This window comes from Sus scrofa, chromosome 13 (assembly GCF_054392235.1).
Source record: "Sus scrofa isolate SSC_HxYL_T2T_F1_AM1 chromosome 13, Sscrofa_HxYL_maternal_Yorkshire_Landrace_v2.0, whole genome shotgun sequence".
In the NCBI taxonomy this organism is placed as follows: Eukaryota; Metazoa; Chordata; class Mammalia; order Artiodactyla; family Suidae; genus Sus; species Sus scrofa.
Window position 1 is genome coordinate 81,251,823 of NC_139395.1, and position 26,113 is coordinate 81,277,935.

General features: G+C 40.5%; 1 protein-coding gene across 2 annotated transcripts in view; it reads right to left on the minus strand.

Moving 5' to 3' along the window:
- Positions 1–2,370: 2,370 nt before the first annotated feature.
- The window catches only part of SEC13 (SEC13 homolog, nuclear pore and COPII coat complex component), a 40,748-nt gene continuing 17,005 nt past the window's right edge, over positions 2,371–26,113 (minus strand). The window contains exons 6-9 of one of the 2 annotated variants that reach the window (XM_021069320.2): positions 14,199–14,332; positions 13,633–13,756; positions 12,553–12,699; positions 2,371–2,842 (exon numbers count right to left, since the gene is read on the minus strand). In XM_021069320.2, the coding sequence (XP_020924979.1) occupies positions 2,729–2,842; positions 12,553–12,699; positions 13,633–13,756; positions 14,199–14,332 (519 nt within the window). In that variant the 3' untranslated portion in view covers positions 2,371–2,728. Of the gene's footprint in view, positions 2,843–9,617; positions 9,962–10,115; positions 12,700–13,632; positions 13,757–14,198; positions 14,333–26,113 lie in introns of those variants that run through there. The other variant, XR_014823816.1, reaches the window with a different exon arrangement.

Here is a 26,113-nt window from a genome sequence, read left to right on the forward strand (position 1 = left end):
GTGTTTCTTTGAAGCAAAGGAGGACTTCCTGAGGGCAGACAGGACTGGGAGGTCCACATAAGGTGTACTCTTAAAGCACAGTCTTTCTTGGGACTTGACCTAATGCCCTGTGATTGTGAAGATGTTGGACTCTAGTTCTTGGGAACATGAACCACTCCCACTCTGTAAGTTGCATGAATTGTTTAGTCTATTGCTTTTCTATATGAAGGTTAGTCCTGGGTCAAGACCCATCAGCAGATCCCAGGAGCTCGTGTGTCCAAGTAGCACCCTCTTTTCAAGTACTCTGCTCTGCAAGTGCTGGCTTAGCCTTCTCAGCTCTGGATCCTGTGTTCTGGTCCTTTCCTGGAAACAGCCACCAGGTGAAAGCTGGAGCAATTATGGTGACCCCCTCATTTGTTTGCCTTTTTCTGGAAAAACACAGAAACACTGAAAACAGTTGTTTCATATATTTTTTTTGTGTGTGTTTTCTAGTCATTTATCATGTAAGGGAAGCTCTTGGCATTATAAATTCTTTATGTGTAGAAATGGAAATATGCCCCCTAGTCATTTTGAATTCACTTTTCAATGAAAGCGTGGGATTCTTCTCCCAGTTTTGACAGTCCTCACCCATGACTTGCTGAGTTTTCCATTGAGAACGGATGGCACATTGGATGGTAATTCTTGGTTTCCTGACTCATGTATGTTAGATTCGTTTCTGCAAAGCCATGATGGGAACTCTTGTTTCCTGACTCAAAGAACCATTAAAAGTTTCCTTTTTCTCTATGCTGATCCTACACAGGTATTATGCTATAAATAACTGGGCCCTGCTCCTTGATGTTCTAGAGTTTGAGGGGCCACCTTAATGTCTGAGGGCTTCTTTCACTATTCTAGTTGCTTTGTTTTTAGGAAAAGATTGAAAAACAATGTGGCTGCTACCACCTTCTTTCTCTAACCAGAACTGTATCTTTTAAACTACCCTTACATCCATCCATTTGGACTTGGCAACTGCTCTGGAAGATTGATACAACATGGTCTTTCCACCTGAGTGGCCTATTTTGCTGTAACAATGTGGGGTATTTATCTCACTCTAGGAATGGCTAACATGTTACCACCTTAAGCATAAACTGTTCACCAGAGTAATTTCATTTACTTCCAGAGAATTTTAAGTGATCTTGGTGGTGTAGGCTGTAAATAGCACCTGTGGCCAGGAGCCCAATGACCTGTCACTGTGCGACACGGGACCAGTCCCTTCTCGTTATTCATTTGTTGATGGTGGCAGGCCCTGTGAGGAAGACCAGCTCTGCTCTTAGGAGCACAGAGCTTATAAGGGAAGGCAGAAATGTAGAGTGAAGTAGGGGTCAGTGGAATTGGTGTCGACTGCGAAGTATGTGCAAAGGTGCTTTCTTGAACTGTTTCACATCTGAATAATGGGAAGAAAGAAGCAGCAATTTTCATAGTTTTCTAGAGGCTTTTTAGAACAACTTGGGAGGCAAAGTGGGCCAGACCCTGGCCCCTCTAGCCTCATTTCAAAGTATTTCCACTTTTTCCATTGGATATGTTATGATCTAAGATTTCGAAACAGACTGTGCTGCTGAAAGGCAGACAAGAAACAGACACAGCCTCCTGCAGCTGAGTGGCTGACCTTTCATCTAAGTGCTCACATAAAGGCCTGGTATGAGCTCCACCGAGGACAGCGGTACTCCTTCCCTGATTCCACCCGAGAGGTTTCCAAGCTGAGATGGGTGAGGAGGCCAGTGCTGGCCTTAGCATGTGGTGGTGGACAGGCCTCGGCTAGTCTGGACCTCCTTGCCAGTTTCCTCACCAGTAAGTCGGGGTTATGAGCCTACACAGGTTTGCTGGGCTGCCTTATGTATGAGATATCCAAGTTTGTGCCACTTAACGCAGGTCTCAGTAAATGCCAGCTAGTGTGACTACTGATTCAGGTCCCAGGGCCTCTGCTGAGAGGTGATAGTTGGTTCAGGGTCAGTGAGGACCAGAACTGTGCTCTCCATCACAGGCTCCTCCTTCCACTGACAAGGCAGTAAACGTGGTGAGTTGTGCCTACTTTCTTGGTCAGTCTCCTAACTCCTACAGACTTCGTCTCTGTCCATGGCAGAAGATGTGCACTCAGGGTAAGTAGCAGAGCTGGGCCACAGGCCCCTCCCTGAAGGTGCAGTTGAGTGCTCCTCTTACACCGCTCCATATGGTGCCTTTAACATCAATTGAGTCACAAAAAATCTTAAAATCTTAAATAGTGATTAACCAGCTCTATGGGTGGGGTTTCTTCAGGCCCACAAGGACCCGGGTCTTGGGAAATGCTGTTCTAGGACACTGACCAACAACAGTTAAAATGAGGGCTGTAGGGCAGGGTTAGGATAATGCGGGAAGAGCTATAAGCAATATGAGTTTATTTAATAATTATTCTGAAAACAATCCCCCCGCTCCCCACCACAAATGATGTCTGAACCGAAAAGGTACATAAAAGTGACCAAAAATACTTTAAAATAATAAATTTGAAGGTCATTCGTAGTTTTTCCCCTCATAACAAGAGTGCGTTCAGCTGGACAAGAAATTACAAACCATATTAGATCATGTTAAGGCAGATGATCAATCTGGTTGCGTTTGGTATGACTCCCGGGAGAGTGAGCCTGTGGGAGTTTGGCATTCTTCCTCCTAGCTGTTTGGTCAGTTGGCCCAGGAGGGGCAGTCCTGGAGGCGGCAGGTGAAGAGCCAGGCCCGGCCTGTCTTGTCACTGCTCGTTCTGCTGACCCTCTGTGATTGAAGTGGACACGGAACCCTGGCCCTTGTTGACATCACTGATGCACACCCACTGCCCGTCGACCGACTCCTTCCACAGGGTCACCTGCAAGCCAGCACCCACACAACTTGTTAGAGGTATGGCCTATTGTCCTCCTCTCGCCGGTTGCCTAAAGACAGCCAAGATCTCCTGCAGGAACCAGAGCTTACAGCCTTGGGGGTAAACTCAGCACTGATCTTGGTCCCCGCCCCCCGCCCAAAATCCCCACAAAATGGAAGTAAAGGAGTAAAAATTCACACCCAGAAAGGAGTAAGAATGTTGTCATGAAAATGGTGACACAATTGGTCATAACTGTTCCTAGCTTTACTCTCGTCTCAGAAGAACTAACCACTACTCATGGATGAGACACCACTGAGCAAATCCTACAACACGTGAGTGAGGCTGACATACCCCCTGCACCACAGAGACTGAGACCTGCTGCATACTGATCACATCATCTCTTCCTGAGGTTGGCACAGCACCAGGCAGAGGACTTCTGTGAGGCCAGGGCCCCTCCAGTGGAACAAGAGCCCAAGGGTGACATCCAGAGCCCTTGCCTCAGCACTGTGGTCATCACTGCAGGAGCTGCTACACTAGATATGCCCCACGGGGATGGCAGGTGAGTCTGAGGCCCCAGTGTGTGAAACTGATCCAACAACCAGCACTCAGTTCTCGGCAGAGCCTGAGGTCCCAGCTGCAGAGCCCAAGCCGTAGTGTCAAGAGCAGCTTTCATCATCTGCAGGACTGCCCCGGGAACTGTGTAGCGTGCAGGTCTATCTAACTTAGGTTCCTAAACAAGATTTGCTGCACCTGGTCCACCTACAGCACAAGAGCTGAGTCACAGCTCTACTTGCTGTAGATGCCTGCTCCCTACTCCCCTCCCCTCAAAGTCAGCCTGGAAAAAATTTGGGAGTTGCCTGAAATGTGGGCCCTCTAAGACCTACCGAGGCTGTACTCCTGAACTGCAGCCCCCCTGCTGCCATCAGAAAGGCTCCTGAGAACACCTGGAAGCCATGGTGACCCAGCAACTGAGCAGGGGGGCAGAGCTGATCACACCCAGAGTGAAACCAGGGACTCTGTTCAGCTCCCCACACAACAAGCCATGCATGGTCTGGGTCCCATCCTACTGCATTGCCAGGGCAGGAAATCTCATCCACAAGCCCCACTTATTGCTGAATAGAGGAGCCAGCCCCAACTGTCGAGTAAGCCTAACCAGAGAAGCCAGGCAACTGAGAAGCCTGTACTACAACTGCACTTGGGCAGGGACCTAAGCTGCCCATCCTATCCAGCTGATCTCTAGTCAGTGGCACACTGAGTTGATACAATTGCCTCACCCCAAAACAGACCTTAACAGCAGGTCCTACCTGCCCAAGGACATTATCAGCAGACATAGCCAGAAACCCAAACTGAGCTGGCTAGTCAAGAACAGCCTCTACCAAAGCAAACTTGTATGGTATGCAAGAAGAGACAACTGTTCCAATACAGGGGGTGAAGATCACAAAAAAGCCCCCACTTAAATACGAGACCACTAAAGGAAACCAATACAGCTTTAATAATGGATCCTAAAGAAACAGATCTGTCACCTATTAGACATTTAAAATAATCCTCTTCAAGAAGTTTGGTGAACTACAAGAACACAGACAACTGAACAAAATAGGAAAACAATGCATGCATGAATAAGATGAGAAGTTTGACCAAAACCATAAATAAATACAGTCTAAGTGAAGTTAAGAATTCAATAGAGCCTCAAAAGCAGACCTGACCATGCAGAAGAAAGAATCAGTGATCTGAACAATAAGATAACTGGAATTATCCAAAGGAGCAAAAAGAGTGAAGAATGTCTACAGACATAATATGGGAATTCCAGAAGAGAAAAGGACAGAAAATATATTTAAAGCAATAATGATTGAAGAAGCCAAAAGAAACTCAAGTAGACTGAATCTGAATAGGGCCACACTGAGATACATGAGAATTAAAAGTCAACAACAAGAGTGAAGTTACTTAAGGAAGGCATCCTCACAAGACTCTTGACAGATTTCTCAAGATAAACTTCTCAAGGCAGAACAGGAGGGAATTACATATTTGATACTGAAAGAAAAAACTCCTGTTAACCAAGAATACTATACCTTGTAAAGCTGTCTTTCAGAAATGAAGGAGGGATAAAGACTTTCCTGAATAAACAAAATCTGAGGGAATTCACCATCACCAGACCTGCCTTGCAAGAAATGCTAAAGGGAATTTTGTGAGTGGAAAGAAAAAGGACACTAATTAAATCACAGGAACTTAAGAAGGCAATATAAAACTCACTGGTGATGGTAAATACATAGTCAAAGTTGAATTCTATACGGTAAGTGAATTATATATCACTTACAACTCCAGTTCTCAATAGCTTAAAATGTGAGGGGGTGGGAGGTAAAAACATAAAGTTGAGGAATTATACTGAAACTAAAATTATACCACTCACTTTAAACAATTACAATCACAAGGAAAAACACAAAATAAGATTAAAAAGTCATCTAAGCACACTGATACTGCAAGGTATCAAAACACAAAAAAAGATAGCAGGATAAAGAACAATGGATTTACAAAATCAGAAAATAATGGAAAAAAAAGGGCAGTAAATCCTTACTCATCAATAATTAAATGTAAATAGATCAAATGTGAATAGATTAATTCTCCAATAATAAGATAGAGAATGGCTAAATGGATTAAAAAAACTCCAAGATCCAACAATATGACACCTATCACTTTAGCTTTAAAGACAAATATACACTAAGAGTATAGGGACAGGAAGAATTATTTCGAACAGATACCCTAACCCATGTCACCCTCAACCTCCCAAAAGAGGACAGGGGCAGCTACATATTGGTTCAGAGAAAATAGACTTTAAAAATGATAAAAAGAGACAAAGAATATCATTATATAATGATAAAGGCTTCAATACATTAAGGAAATACTCAACACCAAAGCATCTAACCCACAAAACAACAAAGTTAAATAGCAATCTGATAATTGCTGGAGACCTTAATACCCTACTCTCAACAGATAAATCATCCAGAGAATCAATAAGGAAACCACATAGGTGAACAACGCTACAGACCAAAAAAACCTAACAGATATATAGAGAGTATTTTTCTACAATAGCAGAATATACACATTCTTCTCAAGTTCATTTGGAAATTTTTCTAGGATACACCATATGTTAGGCCACAAAACAAGTCTTAGTAATAAATTCAAGATGACTGAAATACCAAGTATATTCTCTAACTACAGTGGTATGAAATCAGTAACAAGAAAACTGGGAAATTCATAAATACATGGAAATTACATGGCACTCACCTGATCAAAGAAGGAATTAAAGGGAAATAAAATAACCTCAAGATCAACAAAAAATAGAAATACCACATACCAAAACTTATGGGCAGCAGCAAGAGTTCTAAGAAGGAAGTTCCTGGCCATAAATGCCTACATTAAAAAGAATCCAAATAAACAACCTAACTCTATGCCTTAGGGAATTAGAAGAGGAAAAACAAACCGAGCTCAGTTGCAGAAGGAAACAGAGTAGTAGAAATAAATAGAGAATAAGAAAAGAACCAAACTAAGAGTTCTCCAAAAAGATAAACAAAACTAACCAATCTTTAGACTAATCAGGGAAAAAAAGAGAGGACCCAAATCAACAAAATTATAAATGGAAACTGATACATTTCAACTAATACCAAAGAATCATAAGAGGCTACTATGAAACCTGATAATCTACAAGAAATGGAAAATTCTCAGAAATACACAAATTTGGAGTTCCCATTGTGGCTCAGTGGTAATGAACACAACTTGCATCCATGAGTATGTGGACTTGATCTTTGGCCCTGCTCAGTGAGTTAAGGATCCTGCATTTCTGTGAGATGTGGTGTAGGTTGGCTCAGATCTGGTGTTGCTGTGGTGTAGGCTGGCAGCTATAGCTCAGATTCTACCTCTAGCCTGGGAAACTCCATATGCTGTGGGTGTGGCCCTAAAAAGAAAAAAAAAACAAACTACCAAGACTAACTCAGAAAGAAATAGAAACTGAACAGACCAATTACTAAATTGAATCAGTAATCAAAAATCTCCCAAAGAACAAAAGCCAGCCCAGGACTGGAAGGCTTCACTGGTGAATTTCAAACACTTCATCAAATTCCTTGGAAAAAAAAAAGAGAGAGAGAAGGAAACACTCTCAAGCCAATTTATAATAGAAGATCATATATAGTAATTCCACCCAATATCATAATGGCAAAAGGCTGAAAGCTTTTCCTCTAAAATCAGTACCAATACAAGGGTGCCCACTCTCACCACTCCTATTGGACACAGTACTGGAAATCCTTGCCAGAGTAATCAGGCAAGTAAAAGAAAAGGCATCTAAATTAGAAGTGAAATTAACATACCAAAATCAGCATTTCTATACACTAACAACAAGTGATTGAAAACAAAAACAACCCATCTACAGTAGCATCAAAAACAATAGAATATGAGAATTCCCACTGGGGCTCAGTAGGTTAAGAACCTGACTAGTATTCATGAGGATGCAGGTCTGACCCCTGGCCTCACTCAGTGGGTTAAAGGATCTAGCATTGCCACCGCAATGAAGTCACACTGCCATGTACATCACACGTCGCAAATGCGACTCTTGGATCTGGTGTGGCTGTGGCGTAGGCTGGTCGTCAGCTGCAGCTCTGATTTGACCCCTAGTCTAGGAACTTCCCTATGCTGCAGATACGGCCCTAAAAAGAAAAGAAAGAGCAAGCACAATAAAATACTGAGGAATAAACTTAATGAAGTGAAAGAGCTACAGTCTAAAAAGACATTCCTGAAAGAAACTGAAGACACAAACGGAAAGGTTTCCCATGATCATGAATCAGAAGAACATTGTTAAAGTGTCTGTACCATCAAAAGCTATCTAGAGATTCATCACAATCCCTACCAAGATTCCAATGGCATTTTTTAGAGTAGTAGAAAAATCAAACCTCACATGGGAGTCACAAAAGACCCTGAACAGCCAGAGCAATCCTGAGAGAGAAAAAGTGGGAGGGATTGTACTTCCCAATTTCAAGCTGCACTATAAAGCTATGGCAATCAAAACAGTTTGGCATCGGCATAAAAACAAATATATCAATAAACCGGAATTGAAAGCCCAGAAATAAACTAATGCACATATAAATCAACAAGTATTTGACAAGGGAGGCAAGAACATTCACTGGAGAAAAGTCAGTCTCTTCAATGTATGGTATAGGGTAAACTGGATTCTCACATGTAAAAGAATGAAACTGGACTCCTATATAATACCACTCACAAAAATTAGCTAGAAATAAATGGGTTAAACATTTAAATCTAAGACCTTAGACCATAACAATACTAGAGGAAAACAGGAAAAAAGCCCCTTGACATGGGTCTTGGCAATATTTTGGATATGTCACCTAATGTACAAGTAAGCAAAATTAAAAATTAAACAAATGGGACTGCATCAAACTAAACTAAAATGTTTTTGCACAGTAAAAGAAACCACCAGCAAAGTGAAAAGACAACCTACAGAATCAGAAAAAGTCACAAATTATGTATCTGATAAGGGGTTAATATCCAAAACATATAAAGAAACTTATATACTTCAATAGCAAAAGAACCAAATAATCCAATTCAAAATGGGCAAAAGACCTTAGCAGACAATTCTCCAAAGAAGTTATATGAAAGGCCAACAGGTACATAAAAAGATGTTCAACATGATTAGTCATTAGGGAAACAAAAATCAAAACCAAACTATCACCTCATGCCTGTTAGAATGGCTATTATAGGAGTTCCTGTTGTGGCTCAGTGGGTTAAGAACTAGTATCCATGAAGATGCAGGTTTGATCCCTGGCCTCACTCAGTGGGTTAAGGATCCAGTGTTGCCACAAACTGCACTGTAGATAAAAAGATGTGGCTCAGATCTGGCATTGCTGTGGCTGTGGCACAGGCTGGCAGCTGCAGCTCTGATTCGACCCCTAGCCTGAGAACTTCCATATGCCACAGGTATGGCCCAAAGAAGAAAAAAGAAAACAACAACAACAACAAAAAAACAGGATAGCTACTATAAAACAGATAGGCGATAACAAACGCTGGTGAGGATGTGGAGAAAAGAGAACCCTTGTGTGCTGTTGGTGGGACTATAAACTGATATAGTCACTATGGAAAAACATGGAAGATTAAAAATAGTCTACCATATGATTCAGCAATATGATCCAGCAATTCAAGTGCTCTAGTGGCACAATCAGTGTGTTACTTACACGATCCAGCAATTTCCACTTCTGGGTGTAAATCCAAAGAAAACAAAAACACTAACTTGATATCTGCACTCCTGGGTTCATAGCAGCATTATTTACAATAGCCAAGACATGGGAAAAAAACCTAAGTATCCGCCTAACGTATAACTGGATAGTGAAGTTGTGGTACATACACACATACACAGCCTGGACTATTATTCAGCCATAAAAAAATAAGAAATCCTGCCATTTGCAATAATAGAGATTGACCTTGAGGGCATTATGCTAAGAGAAATAAGTCAGACAAATACTGCAATAGCTCATTTGTATATGCAATCTGAAAACAAAAAACCAAACTCATAGAAAAGGAATTAGATTTGTGGTTACCAGAGGCAGGGCATAGGGGGAGGAGGAATAGGAGGAAGGTGGTGAAAACACACAAACTTCCAGTTGAATGATAAATAACTCACAGGGATGTAATGTACAGCATGAAGGCTATAGCTAACACTGCTGTATGATATATATGAAAACTGTTAAAGAGAGTGGATCCTAAGAGTTAACATCACAGGGAAAATAAGTTTTTCTTTTTTGCATTTTCTTGTTAATATGAGATGATGGATGCTAACTAAATTCATAGCAATGATCATTTCAAAATGATCATGCAATTATATGCAAGTCAAACCATTATGGTATATACTTATATAGTGATGTATGTCAATTATATCTCAATAAAAATGGAGGAGTTCCTGTTGTGGCTCAGCACGTATCTGACTAGTAACCATGAGGATGCAGGTTCAATTCCTGGTCTCGCTCAGTGGGTTAGGGATCCGGTGTTGCTATGAGCTATGGTGTAGGTTGCAGATGTGGCTCAGCATTGCTGTGGCTGTGGCACAGGCTGGCAGCTGCAGCTCTGATATGACCCCTAGCCTGGGAACCTCCATATGCCACAAGTGTAGCCCTAAAAAGGGAAAGAAGGAAGGAAGGAAGGAAAGAAAGAAAGAAAGAAAGAAAACAAAAACAAAAACAAAAACAAAAAAGGAAAAAAAAACCCCAAAGCAAAGCCCCAAACAAAAAACCCTAGGAATAAGAGGCAATGTTGTGAATAATGATGTAATACAAAGTAACAAAAATGTAAACTCTGGTGCTGTCTAACCAGTTTGACAGAGCTTGAGAGAGAGGATTTGGGGTGGTAAAGAGCAACTGCTCTCAAAAGTGACCACAGTGAGTCTGCAGCATCTGGCGACTTGTGAAAAATGCAAACTGTTGTGTCCCAGCCCAGATCCACTGATTCAGGAGCTCTAGCGCTGGGGGGGTGGGTAATCTGAACAAGTTTAACAATGCAAAAATGTGAGAACTGGGGTAGAGGAAGACAAAAAATCAGTGAGTATATTATTTCTACACTGAAATAAACAGCAGAAGAAACAGTTAAGAGTTGAAAAGGCTTGTCCCTGGAGAGGGACAATTACACTGTAGTAAAAAAACAAACAAACAAAACCCAAAAAAACCCTATTTGATAAGAATGATTTTAAGAACTCAGGGACATTTTATTACAAACATGCAGTGTGCAGAATGCTCTGGAATGAAAACACACTAAGTCCTTCAGTGAAGGAATGCTATAGAGACAGCAAAAGAGCTAAACTCTTCGTAGGAAACAGGCTTATAAAGAAGAGTAAGACGCATAAAAGCAGACCCCAAAACATGAAATGTACAACTATGCACTTGCTCATTATCTTGTAAATATTACCGAGGCCAGTCAGGGTACACTGTCCAAAGCTGGGCTCTAGCCCTGACGTTGGCACCCACTAGAAATAGTGCTGGATTAGTTGTTTTTGGAGGGTCATTCCAGTTCAAATGCTATGGCTCTCAGATAGGGCCTGCTATATTCTCTGGGACCACTGAACACAAAAGGGACCCAAGGCTGGGAAAAAGCTGCCTGCAGAGGGTCCTGAAGTGATATTACTTGTATACCCTGTGCACAGCAGCATTATTCACAACAGCCAAAAGGTGGAAAGCACCCCAGTGTCCATCAATGGAGAACAGAGAACAAAATGTGGCACAATGGAATATTATTCAGCCTCAAAAAGGAGGAAATGATGACATATGCTACAACATAATGAAGACAATATGCTAAGTGAAATAAGCCTGTCACAAAAAGACAAATCCTGTATAATTCTCCTTACATGAGGTCCCTAGTATAGTCCATTCATAGAAATAGAGACAGCAAAATGGGGGTTTCCGAGTGGCTGGGGGGGGTGCTGTTTAATGCGTACAGAATCTCAGAGTTTAGGATGAGGAAGAGTTCTGAATTGACGACAGCGATGACTGCACGACGTGTGAATTAACAGTACAGAAGTGCACAGGTAAAAATGGTTAAGGTGGTCAATTTTGTTGCATATATTTTACCAAAATTGAAAAAAAAAAAAGCCGACTGGAGAAGTGAAGTAATAAGCCATTGCCATCTGTTCAGCTGACTTTTCCTCTAAGGCAGAGAGTCCCTAACTAAATAAGGTAGGTTTCCAAGTAGTGGTCATGATGAATTTTCAAGTACACATGCTTTGTTGCTATCCTGCCCTGGGCTAGTCTTTATTTTGCCAAATTTTCCTGTGGCTCCTTGGGCACCATGTCCCTTCCTTCATATGGCTCACACCACAACATGAAGAGGTACACTCTGGTGCAAAGAAAGTACTTATGAATTTTACTGATTTAATATGCTGGAAGTTCCCATTGTGGCTCAGTGGTAACGTGCCTGACTAGTATCCATGAGGATTCGGGTTTAATCCCTGGCCTCGCTCAGGGTTAAGGATCCGGCATTGCTGTGATACGTGGTGTAGGTCGTAGACACGGCTCAGATCCTGAGTTGCTGTGGCTGTGGTGTAGGCCAGCAGCTATAGCTCTGATTCAACCCCTAGCCTTGGAATTTCCAATATGCTGTAGGTCGTAGACACAGCTCAGATCCTGAGTTGCTGTGGCTGTGGTGTAGGCCAGCAGCTATAGCTCTGATTCAACCCCTAGCCTTGGAACTTCCATATGCTGTAGGTGTGGCCCTAAAAAAAGCAAAAAGTAAAATAAAAGATACACTTTTTGGGTGTTTTGGATTGTCCTGCTCCATTTTTTCACTTTTGAGTTCTTTTTCTTAGCTGTTTGCTTTGGGGGCAGAACTAACTAAATGTTACCATGGAGATGGAGTTGTTAAATGGTCATGGTGACAGACTGTGGCACTGGACTTACCTTGGGCCTGATCATTGGTTCTGCCAGCAAACAGCTTTGTGACCGCTATGCAAGTCAAATCACCTGTCAGCCTCTCTCTCATCTGTACTAGGGGACATGCCACCTCTTAGGGTTGGGGTGTATGTGTCGTAGGCATTAATGATGTAAAACAGCTCAAAACACAGCCTTCATTCAGGTTCCTCCCAAACCTGCCATTAGACAAAAGACTCAACTGTGCCTCCCTAGCGGACAAAGTAAAGACAAATAGACCTCTTAGTCCAGGTCACAGATACAGGGTGTATGTACCTTATTGTCTCCACCTGAGACGGCCAGGATGTTGGCTGTAATGGACCAGCTCACATGCCATACAACATCATTGAACTTGTGCAGCAGCTTCGGGGACCATGTATTGCCTGAGGCATCGTCACAGGTCCAAATAAACACTCGACCGTCCTGGCAAAAAACAGACTAGTCAGGAGCCGAAGGCCGACAACCCTGCACTGGTGATATCTTCCCAGTCTGGAGCCATGTCGAGCCTCTGCATGAAGAGGGTAGGGGGTTCACGGCCAAGCACAGCCAAGGACCTCCTGAGTATCCACAGCTTTCATAGCTAGCTTCCACCCAAAACCCTTGCTTTAACTCCTCTATCCCGGAAACACACTTCATATTGGTCAGGAGTCTTCTAGGTTCCTTTCCTCATATAGTTACAGGAATGGATTTTGCATCACCAATTCTCAAATTTTCTCTGGGTTTTCCTCATATCTGCCAAGTCACTTCCCTCTTTTGACTCTCTCTGGGTCTGTACTTTCTCAGCTGGATGGATATAACTGTCTAAAAAAAAAAAAAAAAAAAACCCTAAGCCCTGAGAATGAAAAGGGGACCCTCCACAAAAAAAAATCCCTTAAATTTAGGACAAGTGGAACAGATTCAAGTGATGTAAAAGGCCTGGCTCAATTCTCTCCTAGGGTGATTACAGCATATAATTACAGGCTTGTCCTTGGTCTTAATTCTGTTATCTGTTTGGGAAAAGTAGGCAGGTGAGCTCAGGGTCTTAGAATTCCCCATTGCTCCCGGTCCTTAATTGGGAACACTCTCGGAATGACAGCTGGGCACCTCCACTTCCTACCCATAAAAGGGTCAGGAGGGGAGACTTGTCCTGAATTTGGCTCCACTCTTGGCCTACTGGAAGACAGCCACTGTGGCTTCTGACCAAGGCTTCACCACATGATGACTACAGGTGCTTCCTTATTTGCACCGGTCTAAAAGTGTGTCTCCTGTCCTTCCAAGGGCTTCCCACAGTGCGTTAGTCACCTACGGGGACTTCAAGGGCTGATGAGATTTCCTGCCATTAAATAACACGAGATGCTTGCATGGATGTGAGCTGACCTGGGAACAGCTGGCAATGGTGCTGGTGGGCAGACCAATGGACGGGGCCCAGGCCACATCTCGAACCCAGTCACTGTGTGCTTCCAACTTCTGCTCTTCCTTCCACTGGCCGTCCTCTTCCTCCCTAACAGGGGAGACAGGTGGGAGAACCCAGCAGGCAGCAGCCCAGGAGCCATCCCCATACCTCCATTCCTCCCCCACCCTGTGGGCTCCATAGGGGCTGAGAAGCTATTCCATCTTTATGATTCCACTTGTTAAACATACAGAACTGTATTCAGCTCACCAGCTATAAAGGAGGAAATGCTCTTTCTCCGCAGCCAACAAGTCGGCTCCAACAGCTGGCACTTAGGCAGAGTAAAAGTGCCTGAGCAAAGGGCAAGCTTTTTTTTTTAAGTTATATTTTTTATTTTTATTTTTTAAAGGATGTGCTCTGACAGATTGAAGATAGTTTCTATGGGCAGAAAGGAAAAAGTCAGGTGATCTTGTTACTGGTGAATGGAGGCTGAATCATGGTAAGAAAAGTGGAAGGTGAGAAGTGCCCTCTTGAGATCACCAACCCCACTTACTTCCACAGTTTGATGAGGTTGTCACAGCCGCCTGATGCAAACTTCTTGATGTAGTTGGGCTTCTGCCCAGATGGCTGGTCTATGAGGCTTCCGGGTACAACAGCAGGGGCCCAACTGACGGCATTGCAGCCAATCTGAAAGGAGGGGGACTTGTGGTGACTCCGTCCCTTGGCCTGGCAATAGGACACTGCTTCCGCAGACCCGAGGCTGCTGTTCCTCTCCAATTCTCAGGACTGGATTATGCAGGATAACTGTTTTGATGAACTAAGGATTAAGCCACCCATACTCTCCTGCAAAGATTCCTAACAGTGCATGTTATTTTTCAGCAATGTGCACTTAAAGCAGGAATTAGGCATCCTCGGGAATTTAAGAAACAGAACATTTTGCAAATATATGAAGGGAAGGCACAGACTCAGAAAACCACAAAGTAAATATAAGGCTTTACAAATTACTCTAAAGCACTGCTGTAATCACTACCAGTCAAGAAATAAAACTACCACTTACCCAAGAAGCCATGTCATTTATGTCCTACCTGAATCACAGCCCTTCTCTTCTCCTGTTAAGTAACCATTATTCTGACTTCTAATCTCTTTTTTTAGCTTTGTCACCCAAATGTACATTCCTAGGCAGTACAGTTTGGTTTTGCCATTTAAACATTTAAAAAAAAATTGTGATAGTCTTTTTATTGAACTATAGTTAATTTACAATATTGTGTTATTTTTCAAGTATAGAGCAAAGTGATTCAGTTATATCTTTTTTCACGTTCTTTTCCATTATAGGTTATTACATGATATTGAATATAGTTCCCTGTGCTATACAGTAGGTTCTTGTTGTTTATTTTATTTTTTGTCTTTCTGCCATTTCTTGGGCCGCTCCTGTGGCATATGGAAGTTCCCAGGCTAGGGGTCTAATCGGAGCTGAAGCCGCTGGCCTACACCAGGGCCACAGCAACGCGGGATCCGAGCCGCATCTGCAACCTACACCACAGCTCACAGCAACGCCAGATCGTTAACCCACTGAGCAAGGGCAGGGATTGAACCCGCAACCTCATGGTTCCTAGTCGGATTCATTAATCACTGCGCCACGATGGGAACTCCTGTTGTTGATTTTATATATAGTAGTGTGTACCTGTTAATCCCATACTCAATATTTATCCCCCCCTCCATTTCCCCTTTGGTAACCATAAGTTTATTCTTCATGCCTGTATGTTTGTGTTTTGTACATAGATTTCTATTATTTGTTTAGATCCCACAAATACATATCATATAACATCTGTCTGACTTACTCCATTTAGTATGATAATCTCTACGTCCATCCGTGTTGCCCTAAATGGCATTATTTCATTCTTTTTTTATTGTTTAATAGTATTCCATTGTGTATATGTACTGTATCTTCTTTATCCATTCATTGGTCTATAGACACTTAGGTTGGTTTCACATCTTGGCTGTAAACAGAGTTGCTATTAACACACTGGGGTGCGTGTATCTTTTCAAATTCAAGTTTTTGTCCTTTCCAGATATATGCCTAGGAGTGGGACTGCTCATATGGTAGCTCTATTTTTAGTTTTTTAAGGAAACTACTTACTTTTTTTCCATAGTGGCTGCTCCAATTTATATTCCCACCAACCCTGTGGTTCCCTTTTCTCTACACCCTCTCCAGCATTTGCTATTTGTAGACTTTTTGATGATGGCTATTCTGACTGGTGTAACATTTTTTTGGATGTTTTTTCCATCTCCTAGCTTATAGATCCCTCCTCTGATCTTTTTAATTTCCTTGTAATTTTCCTGTTGAAGAAAAGGTCATCTGACCTACAGTCTCTCAGGCTGGCTTTTGCTGTTGCATATTCAATTCAGCGTGTTCCTCTAAATTCCTGAAAACTGTCATTTGGGTGCAAGACTGGATCAGACTCAGGTTTGTTCCCTTTGCCAAGACTTCAGGTAGTTGTGTATTCCTTCATCAGGAGGCACGTGATGTCATATTGTCTTTTAATGTTTTAGCACCTGTCAATAATTTATACCTCTCAATTCATTACGAAATGGTGATACTGTCATTCTCATTCATTTCTTTGTCATTTATTACATGAAATACTCTAGATAGGGTCAATTCCACTCCTTAATATGTGGATTCCCAGGGGTACAGATCAGATAGGAGAGGCAAGATATATGCTTGATTCTTTTCAACTAGTTCCGTATCATTCTCCACAGATGACTGATTCTCTTTTAAATATCAAGATGAACTCATGGATTTAAACATATTTGACAGGTTTTAGTTCTATGCAATTACTCTAAATTTTTACACTCAAACTGCCTATCTTTGTTAGTGTGAGCCTGTTCAAGTTGCTCCTTTAACACACTCTAGTATGTCACTGATCCCTTCTTTTCTATCTGGTGTGGCAAAGATGTTCCAGGCTCCTCTTGTACATTTCCCGCCTCAGACCTGGGGTTAGCCATTTCCTCAAGAGCTCCGGTTTCTTTTATGAGAAACTGTATTTCAAGTGTGTTTATTTTTATTTTATTTTATTTTTTTGTCTTTTTGCCTTTTCTTGAGCTGCTTCCATGGCATATGGAGGTTCCCAGGCTAGGGGTCTAATTGGAGCTGTAGCCACCGGCCTACACCAGAGCCACAGCAACGTGGGATCCGAGCTGCATCTGCAACCTACACCACAGCTCACGGCAACAGAGGATCCTTAACCCACTGAGCAAGGCCAGGGATCAAACCCACAACCTCGTGGTTCCTGGTCAGATTTGTTTCCGCTGCACCATGATGGGAACTCCTCAAGTGTGTTTCTGATACTAGGGATGCTCAGCACTACATAACTATTTATTTTATCTCATGTCACACATAGCAGAATAGTCTCATAATAATAATATTGTGAACATAATTACTAAAAACATTTAGAAAAATGTTTGCAATGCCCTCCCCATTCAATCCCAGTTTCTTTTTGGGAGGGAGGCATTTTTGTGTAAATGTACCTACATTACAAAGTCTAGATCTCCAGCTGCTTGTGTTGCACACTTTTAAAAAATTTTTTTTTTGTTTTAGGGCTGCACTCATAGCATATGGAGGTTTCCAGGCTAGGAGTCAAATTGGAGCTACAGCAGCTGGCCTACACCACAGCCACAGCAACACAGAATCCTAGCCATATCTGCAACCTACTCCACAGCATATGGCAATTCCAGATCCTTAACCCACTGAATGAGGCCAGGGATTGAATCCGCATCCTCACGGATTTCAACTTGTTTAATTTGTTTCTGCTTCGCCACAGCGGGAACTCCTGCACACTGTTTTTTAACAGCTGTACTCCATTTTAGCTGGGCACATGAACAGGACCTGAAGTTCTTTATAATTAACTATATATTTATATGGATGTCTCTCTAGTGACTTTGGCTGTCTACAACTTATTCTCTAGTAGATCTTTCAGGAAGGGCTCATGGAAACAATAGTCCTTGAGTTCTTGCATACCAGAAACAGCTTGCACTCTTTATATTCCCAATTTTAAATCAAGTTTTGAGATCTAATCGACTTTAACAGCACATAAAGTGCCCTGTAAAACCATCCTTAAATCAAGATAACAAATGTATCTCTAAGTGATGAAAGAAAAAAACCTCCAACCAAGAATACTCTTACCTGGCAAAGTTATCAATCAGAATTAAAGGAAGACAGCATTTTCCAGACACATCAAAGCCTAAGGAATTCATCACCACTAAACCAGTCTTACAGGAAATTTTAAAGGGATTTCTTTAAGCTGAGAAGGGTGAAATGAGTAACAAGAAAACACATGAAAGTATATATCTTCTTTATGCTTATAAGGTAAATGTATATTAAAGGTAGTAGATTAATTGCTTATTAAGCTATTAGGAAGGTTAAAAAAGTAATAAAAACTACAACTCAAAAACTAAAAGATATACAAGATAAAAAGACATAAAATGTAACATCAAAACATAAAATGTGGGTGGGAGAGGGTAAAAATGTAGAGTTTTAGAAATGGGTTCAAACTTAAGTTGTTATCAAACTGTTATATATATGGGCTGTGACATGTAAATCTCATGGTAACCATAGAGCAAAAACCTACAGTAGATACACAAAAGAAAGGAATCTAAGCCTAACATCAAAGGCCATCAAATCACAAAGGAGAGCAAAACACAAAGAAACAAGAACTATAAAAAGCCAGAAAACAACAAAATTGCAATAAGTAACTACTTATCAATATTTACTTTAAATGTAGAGGGACTAAATTCTCCAATCAAAAGACAGAGTGGCTGACTGGATTTAAAAAAAAAAAAATTCAGAAGATGTGGTATATATACACAATGGAATACTACTAAGCCATAAAAAAGAATGATATAATGCCATTTGCAGCAACATGGACGGAACTAGAGAATCTCATACTGAGTGAAATGAGCCAGAAAGACAAAGACAAATACCATATGATATCACTTATAACTGGAATCTAATATCCAGCACAAATGAACATCTCCACAGAAAAGAAAATCATGGACTTGGAAAACAGACTTGTGGCTGCCTGATGGGAGAGGGAGGGAGTGGGAGGGATTGGGAGCTTGGGGTTATCAGACACAACTTAGAATAGATTTACAAGGATTCATTGAGAACTATGTCAAGATACTCATGTTGCAACAGAACAAAGGGTGGGGAAAAAAAAATGTATACATGTAAGAATAACTTGATCCCCTTGCTGTACAGTGGGGAAAAAAAAATTAAAAACAAAAAAACAAAAACAAGGCCTATCTATATGCTACCTACAAGAGACTCACTTTGGATTTAAGGGTACACACAGAGAAAGAAAGGATGGAAAAAGATGTTCCATGCAAATGAAAACCAAAAAAAGCTGAGATAACTACTTATATCAATATCAGACAAAACAATCTTTACTATAGAGACTGTAGTAAGAGACAAAGGGCATTAGATAATGATAAAGGAGTCAATCCAACAAGAGGACACAACATTGGTAAATATATACACTCAATACAGGAGCACCAAGATATATAAAGCAAATATTAGGAGACCTAAAGGGAGATACAGACAGCAATATTTTTTTGTTGTTGTTGTTGTCTTTTTAGGGTCACACCTGCAGCATATGGAGGTTCTTAAGCTAGGGGTAAAACCAGAGCGGCAGCTGCTGGCCTATACCACAGCCACAGCAACGTGGGATTCGAGCCATGTCTGTGATCTACACTACAGCTCACAACAATGCTGGATCCTTAACCCACTGAGCAAGGCCAGGGATTGAACCCATATCCTCATGGATACTAGTCAGGTTCGTTAACCCACCAAGCCACGATGAGAACTCCCAGACAGCAATACTATTAATAACAGTAGGGGGTTTTAACACCTGACTTATGTCACTGGATAGATCGTCCAAAAAGAAAATCAATAAAAAAACAATGGCCTTAAAGGACCCATTAGACCAGATGGACTTTAAAGATATATACAGAATATCTTATCTAAAAGCAGCAGAATACAGGCACACTTCACTTGTGTGTGTCTTGCTTCACTGTGCTTGATAGATAACCAAGCTTTTAACAAATTGAAGGTTTGTGGCAACTCTGCATTAAGCTAGTCAGTTGGCACCATTTTTCCAACAACATTTTTGATCATTCCTGAAGTATTTCAAACTTTTTCATTTATTATAGTTATTCTGATGATTTGTGATGAGTGATCTTTGATGTTACCAATGCAAAAAGATGATGACTTGCTGAAGGCTCAGATGATAGCTCTTTTAACAATAAAGTAGTTTGAAAATAAAGCATGTACACTGTGTGTGGGGGGGATCAAGATGGTGGAGTAGGAGGACATGGAACTTGCCTCTTCCCAAGAATACATCAAGAATACATCTACAAATGGAACAGTTGTCACAGAACACCTACTGAACACTAGGAGAAAACCTCAAACACCTGAAAGGGTAAGAAAGGTCTCCATGTAACAGGGTAGGACAAAAGAAAAAAAGAGGAAGCAGGATGGGACTTTTCCCTGGAGAGGGAGTTGACAGAGAGGAGAGGTTTCCACCACCCTGGAAGTCCCCTCGCCAGTGGCTCTATCAGCTGGGACAGAAAAGGAACTTTGGAGGCTTAGAGAAGAATGCAACAAGCAGTCTATGACAGGCAGGACAGAGTGAGAACCACACAGAGTGTCTGTGCCACAGCCCTGCACGTCCCAACCTGAGATGTGTGTCTGCTGATAAGGGCAGGGACTGGGTCCTGGGATGTGGAGTTTAGAGAACAGTACTGGGGAAAGGACTGCTGTGGGCTACGTGGAGATGGCCTGAAGGGGTGGGAGTACAGAGTACCACAACTGGGAGTGTTCATGGAAGAAGCCTGGGTTGCCACTACAGCCTCTTTCCCCATGCACTGGTCCCTGCTCCCACAGGCTCTGGGGGAGGCTCCTGCCTGGGTTGGCCTGCATGCCCCAATTGCTGCCGTGGCCCCCTCCTGTCTGGGTAGGCTTGTGTAGGCTACAGGAGGTGGGGCGCCTCTTGCACGGGGTAGAGGTGGTGAGGGCAAACTGACACAGCTATCTCAGACTCCAGACATGGATGTGGCCTACTATCACTAGGGGTCCATGAAGAGGCACTACCTGTGGCCCCAGTCATCTCAGGGGTCAGCACAGAAGAGGGCACTACCACAGAGCGCCACCTGTATTGCTCTCACTCCCCTGGGAATGCATATGTCCTGCCGTTGCCAATGCCAAACATTCTGGGTACCATTTATACCTGCCTAAGGGTCACTGCCTCTTCCCAGGGACCTGCAACCAGGAGCAGCCTGCACCACCTCCAGTAAGTCCTTACCGATGTCAAAGGCCCAGCGACCAGGCACTGGCTACAAGCCCTGCCCACTGCCTCCATCTCCCTGGCAGCACACAGAGGGGATAACAGCCTGCACACACTGAGGAAAGAGATAACAAGCATCCAAATCAAAAGCAGACTGCCCCCCACCCCCAACACACAAACACAAAGTAAGCCCTTACAAACTACCCAGGGGTGCTCTTGCATGTAAACAGCCCTCCAAGATTACAGTAGTGGTTTTCCCTAAACTCAAAGAATAATAAAAATATAAGCAAAATGAAGAAACTCAGGAACCATTCCCAGTTAAAAGAACAGGTGAATTCTCCTGAAGGAGCAAACAATGAAAAAGACCTCTACAGTCTAACAGACATAGAGTTCAAAAAGGAGATGGTGAAAAGATTGAAGGAATTAAGAGTGGATATGAAGGAAAGAAGAGCAGATATGAACAGTAATGCAGGCTACTTTAGAAAGGAACTAGAAAATATGAGGAGCCAAGAGAAATTAGAAAATTCATTTGCAGAGTCACAAGCTGAGTTAAAGGCACTGAAGGGCAGAATGAATATTGCAGAGGAACGAATAAGTGACTTGGAAGACAGAATAATGGAAATCACCCAGTCAGGACAGAAGACAGAAAACCAAATGAAAAATGTGAAAGCAATATAAGAGATCTATGGGCTAATATAAAGCAGGCCAGTTTATGCATAATAGAGATTCCAGAAGGAAAAGAAAAAGGGGAATTAAAAATATATTTGAAGAAGTTATGGATGAACACCTTCAACTCTATAGGAAACAGACATCAAGACACAGGAAGCACAGAGGGCCCTAAACAAGTTGAAACCAAACAGACCCACAACAAGACATATTATAATAAAAATGGCAAACCTTAAAGAGATGATTCTAAAGGCAGCAAGAGAAAAACAAAGAGTTAATTACAAGGGAACCCCCATAAGGCTATCAGCTGATTTCTCTCCAGAAACACTACAGGCCAGAAGAGAGTGGCAAGATACATTCAAATTTCTAAAAGAGAAAAATCTGCAGCCTAGAACACTCTACCCAGCAAAAATATAATTTAAAATAGAAGGAGAAATAAAGAATTTCCCTAACAAACAAAAACTGAAAGAATACAGCAATACTAAACCCATTCTAAAAGAAATACTAAAAGGTCTCCTCTAAATAGGAAAGAATTAAGAAGATATAGGATGGAGAAAATAAAAAATGGAAAGTAATCACTTTAAGCCAGTACACAGAGATCTAAAAGGGGGGAAAAAACCTATTTGTAAAGCAATGATAAACACAAGGAAAAGCAAAAGGATAAACATGAAGATGTAAAAAAAGACATCAAAATCATAAAATGTGGGGAAGGAAAGTAAGAAAATTTATACTTTTTTTTTATTTAAAAATTTTTTTGAATGTGTTTGAGCCTATATGACTATCAGTCGAAGGCAAGCAGATATAGGAAGAGATCAACATACTTGAAAAACAGGGCAACTACAAATCAAAACCAAACAACACATTCCCAAAAACTAAAAAGAGGAGGATATAAGCATAAAATAAAATCATCCAGCCACAAAGGAAAGGAACAAAGGAGAAGCATAAAATCAACTGGAAAACAAGGTTTAAAATGGCAATACACATATATTTATCAATAATTACCTTAAATGTCAATGCATTGAATACTCCAATCAAAAGACAGAGTGGTAGACTGGATTAAAAAACAAGAGCCCACAATATGCTGCCTACAAAAGACTCACCTTAGGGCAAAGGACACATATAAATTGAAAGTGAGGGGATGGAAAGTGAGGGGATGGAAAAAGATATTTCATGGAAAAAACAAGAAAGCAGGAGTTGCAATACTCATATCAGACATAACAGCTTTAACACAAAGGCTGTAAAGACAAAGGGCACTGAAGGGCAGAATGGATCCATTCAAGAAGAGGATTAAAGATAAATTTAAAGACAAAAGGATCCATTCAAGAGGAGGATATTACATTCATCAACATATATGCCCCTAATATAGGAGTGCCCAAATACATACAACAAATACTAACAGAGATAAAAGGAGAAATTGATGGAACAACAATAATAGATTTTAACACCCCATTCATATTAAGGGACAGATCCTCTTGACAGAAAATCAATAAAGCAACAGAGACCTTAAATGACACAATAGAACAGTTAGACTTAATTGATATTTTCAGGACGTTACATCACCCCCCCCCCCCAAATATACATTCTTTTCAAGCACATATGGAACATTCTCAAGGACCGACCACATACTAGGGCACAAAACTAACCTCAGCAAATTTAGGAGTGTAGAAATTATTTCAAGCATCTTCTCTGACCACAATGTCATGAAACTAGAAATCAACCACAGAAAAAGAAATGAGAAAAAACTGGCTACATGAAGACTAAATAGCATGCTATTAAATGAACCAATGGGTCAATGAGGAAATCAAAATGGAAATTAAAAAAAGAGCTTGAGACAAATGATAATGAAAACACAACCTTTCAAAATCTATGGGATGCCTCACAAGCACTGCTTAGAGGAAGTTCAAAGCAATCCAGGCCTTCCTCAAACAAAGAAAAATCTCAAATCAACAACTTAATCTACTGCCTAAAAGAATTTAAAAGAAGAAAAACAAAACCCAAAGTCAGCAGAAGGAAGGAAATCAATAAAATAGAAATTCAAAAAACAACAGAAGAAAATCAATTAAAACCAAGAGCTGATAAAGGGTAACAAAACTGACAAAACTCTGGCCAGATTCACCAAGAAGAAAAGAGAAAAACTCAAACAAAATAAGAAATAAAAAAAAAGAAATCTCAAAGGATACTGCAGAAATACAAAAAACCATAAAAGAATACTCTGAACAATTATATACCAACAAATTTGACAACTTAGGAAAAAACGGACAACTTTCTACAAACACAGATTGCTAAAATTCAATCAAGAAGAAATAGATTAATTGAACAATCACTAGAAATTAAACTGAATATGTAGTAAAAACACTTCTTACCAAGCAAAGTCCAGGACCAGATGGCCTCACAGGTGAATTCTACTAAACACTCAGAAGACCTTATACCCATCCTTCTTAAACTTTATAAATCCAAAAGGTTCAAGAATAAGGTATAATCCCAAAGACATTCTATGAAGCCACCATCACCCTAATACCAAAACCAGACAAAGATACTACCAAAAAAGAAAATTATAGGCTACCATCTTTGATGAATATAGATGCAAAAACTCTTAACAAAATTTTAGCCAACCAAACTGAGTAACACATAAAAAAGATTAAAGACCACAACCAAGTGGGATTCACTCCAAGCTCATAAGGATGGTTCAACATATGCAAATCAATCAACATCATACACATTAACAAAAGTCAAAAACCACATGATCATCTTGATAGAGCAGACAAAATGTGCATCTAGATGTGACAAAATCCAACATCCACTCATGATAAAAAAAAAAAAAAAAAAACTCTTACCAAAGTGGGTAAAAAAAGTCTTAATAAATTTAAGAAGACTGAAATCCTATCAAACATCTTTTCTGACCACACTGATATGAAAGGAGAAATCAATTACAAGGAGAAAACAGGAAAATTGACAAATATGTGGAGAATAAACAATGTGCTACTGAACAATCAATGGGTCAATAAATAGAAGAATAATCAAAAACACCTTCAGGCAAAATAAAATATAAATACAAAACACCAAAATTTATGGGATGCAGCAAAAGATCTGAGAAGGAAGGTCATAGCAATAAATACCTACCTGAAGAAACAAGAAAAATCTCAATAACATCCTAACCTTATACTTCCAGGCACCAGTAAGAGAACAAATGAAACTCAAAGTTAGTGGAAAGCAGGAAATAATAAAAATCAAAGCAGAAACAAATGAAATAAAGACCAAAAAGACAATAGAAACGATCAATGAAACTAAGAGCTGGCTCTTAGAAACAAGGAATAAAATTGACAAACCTTTAGCTAGAGTCACAACGAAAAAAAGAGGGCTCCAATAAAATCAGAAGTGAAAGAGGAGACAAAACTGATACCACCAAAATAAAAAGGATTATAGGAGAATGAAAGAATAGATAAATTCCTAGAAGCATAGACTCTTCCAAGACTCATGAAGAAACAGAAAATCTAAACCAATAACTACAAACATAGATTAAAAAAAAAAATCCTCAGCAAAATATCAGCAAACTGAATTCAACAATACATTAAAAGGATCATTCATGATGATCATGTAGGATTTACTCCAGGGATGCAAGGCTGGTTTAAATACCCACAAATCAATCAAGGTGATATATCTCATTAACAAAATGAAGAATAAAAATCATATAATCACATAAATAGATGCAGAAAAAGCATTTGATAAAATTTAGCATTGATTTATGATAAAACTCTCAACAAAGTAGGTATACTTCAACATAATAAAGGCCATATAAGAGAAGCCCAAACTAACACCAAAGTAAACAGTGAAAGGCTGAAAACTTCCCCTCTTAAGTTCAGGAACTGGATGAGGATGCCCATGCCCACCACTTTTACTCATCATAGTACTGGAAGTCCCAGCCAGAACAATAAGACAAGAAAAGAAATAAAAGGCATCTAAATTGGAAAGGGAGAAATAAAACTGTCATTACTTGGAGATGACATGGTATTATATACAGAAAACCCTCAAGACTCCACCAAAATACATTAGAATTAATAAACAAATTTGGTAAAGTTGCAGGATACAAAATCAACACACAAAAATTTGTTGCATTTCCATTCACTAACAATGAATTACTGGAAAAGAAATTAAGAGAACCAATTATTCACAACTGCATCAAAAAGAATAAAATACTTAGGAATAAATTAAACCAATGAGGGGAGTTCCTTGGTGGTCTGGTGGTTAGGATATAGCACTTTCACTGCTGCAGCCTGGGTTCTATCCCTGGTTTGAGAACATGCCAAGGCAAAAAATAAAATAAAATAAAATAAAAAAGCATAAATTAAACCAAAGAGGTGGAAGATCTGTACTCTGAACACTTTAAGACAATGATTAAACAATGACACAAATGAAAGATATCCATGCAGATGGTTTGGAGGAAATGATATTGTTAAAATGTCCATAC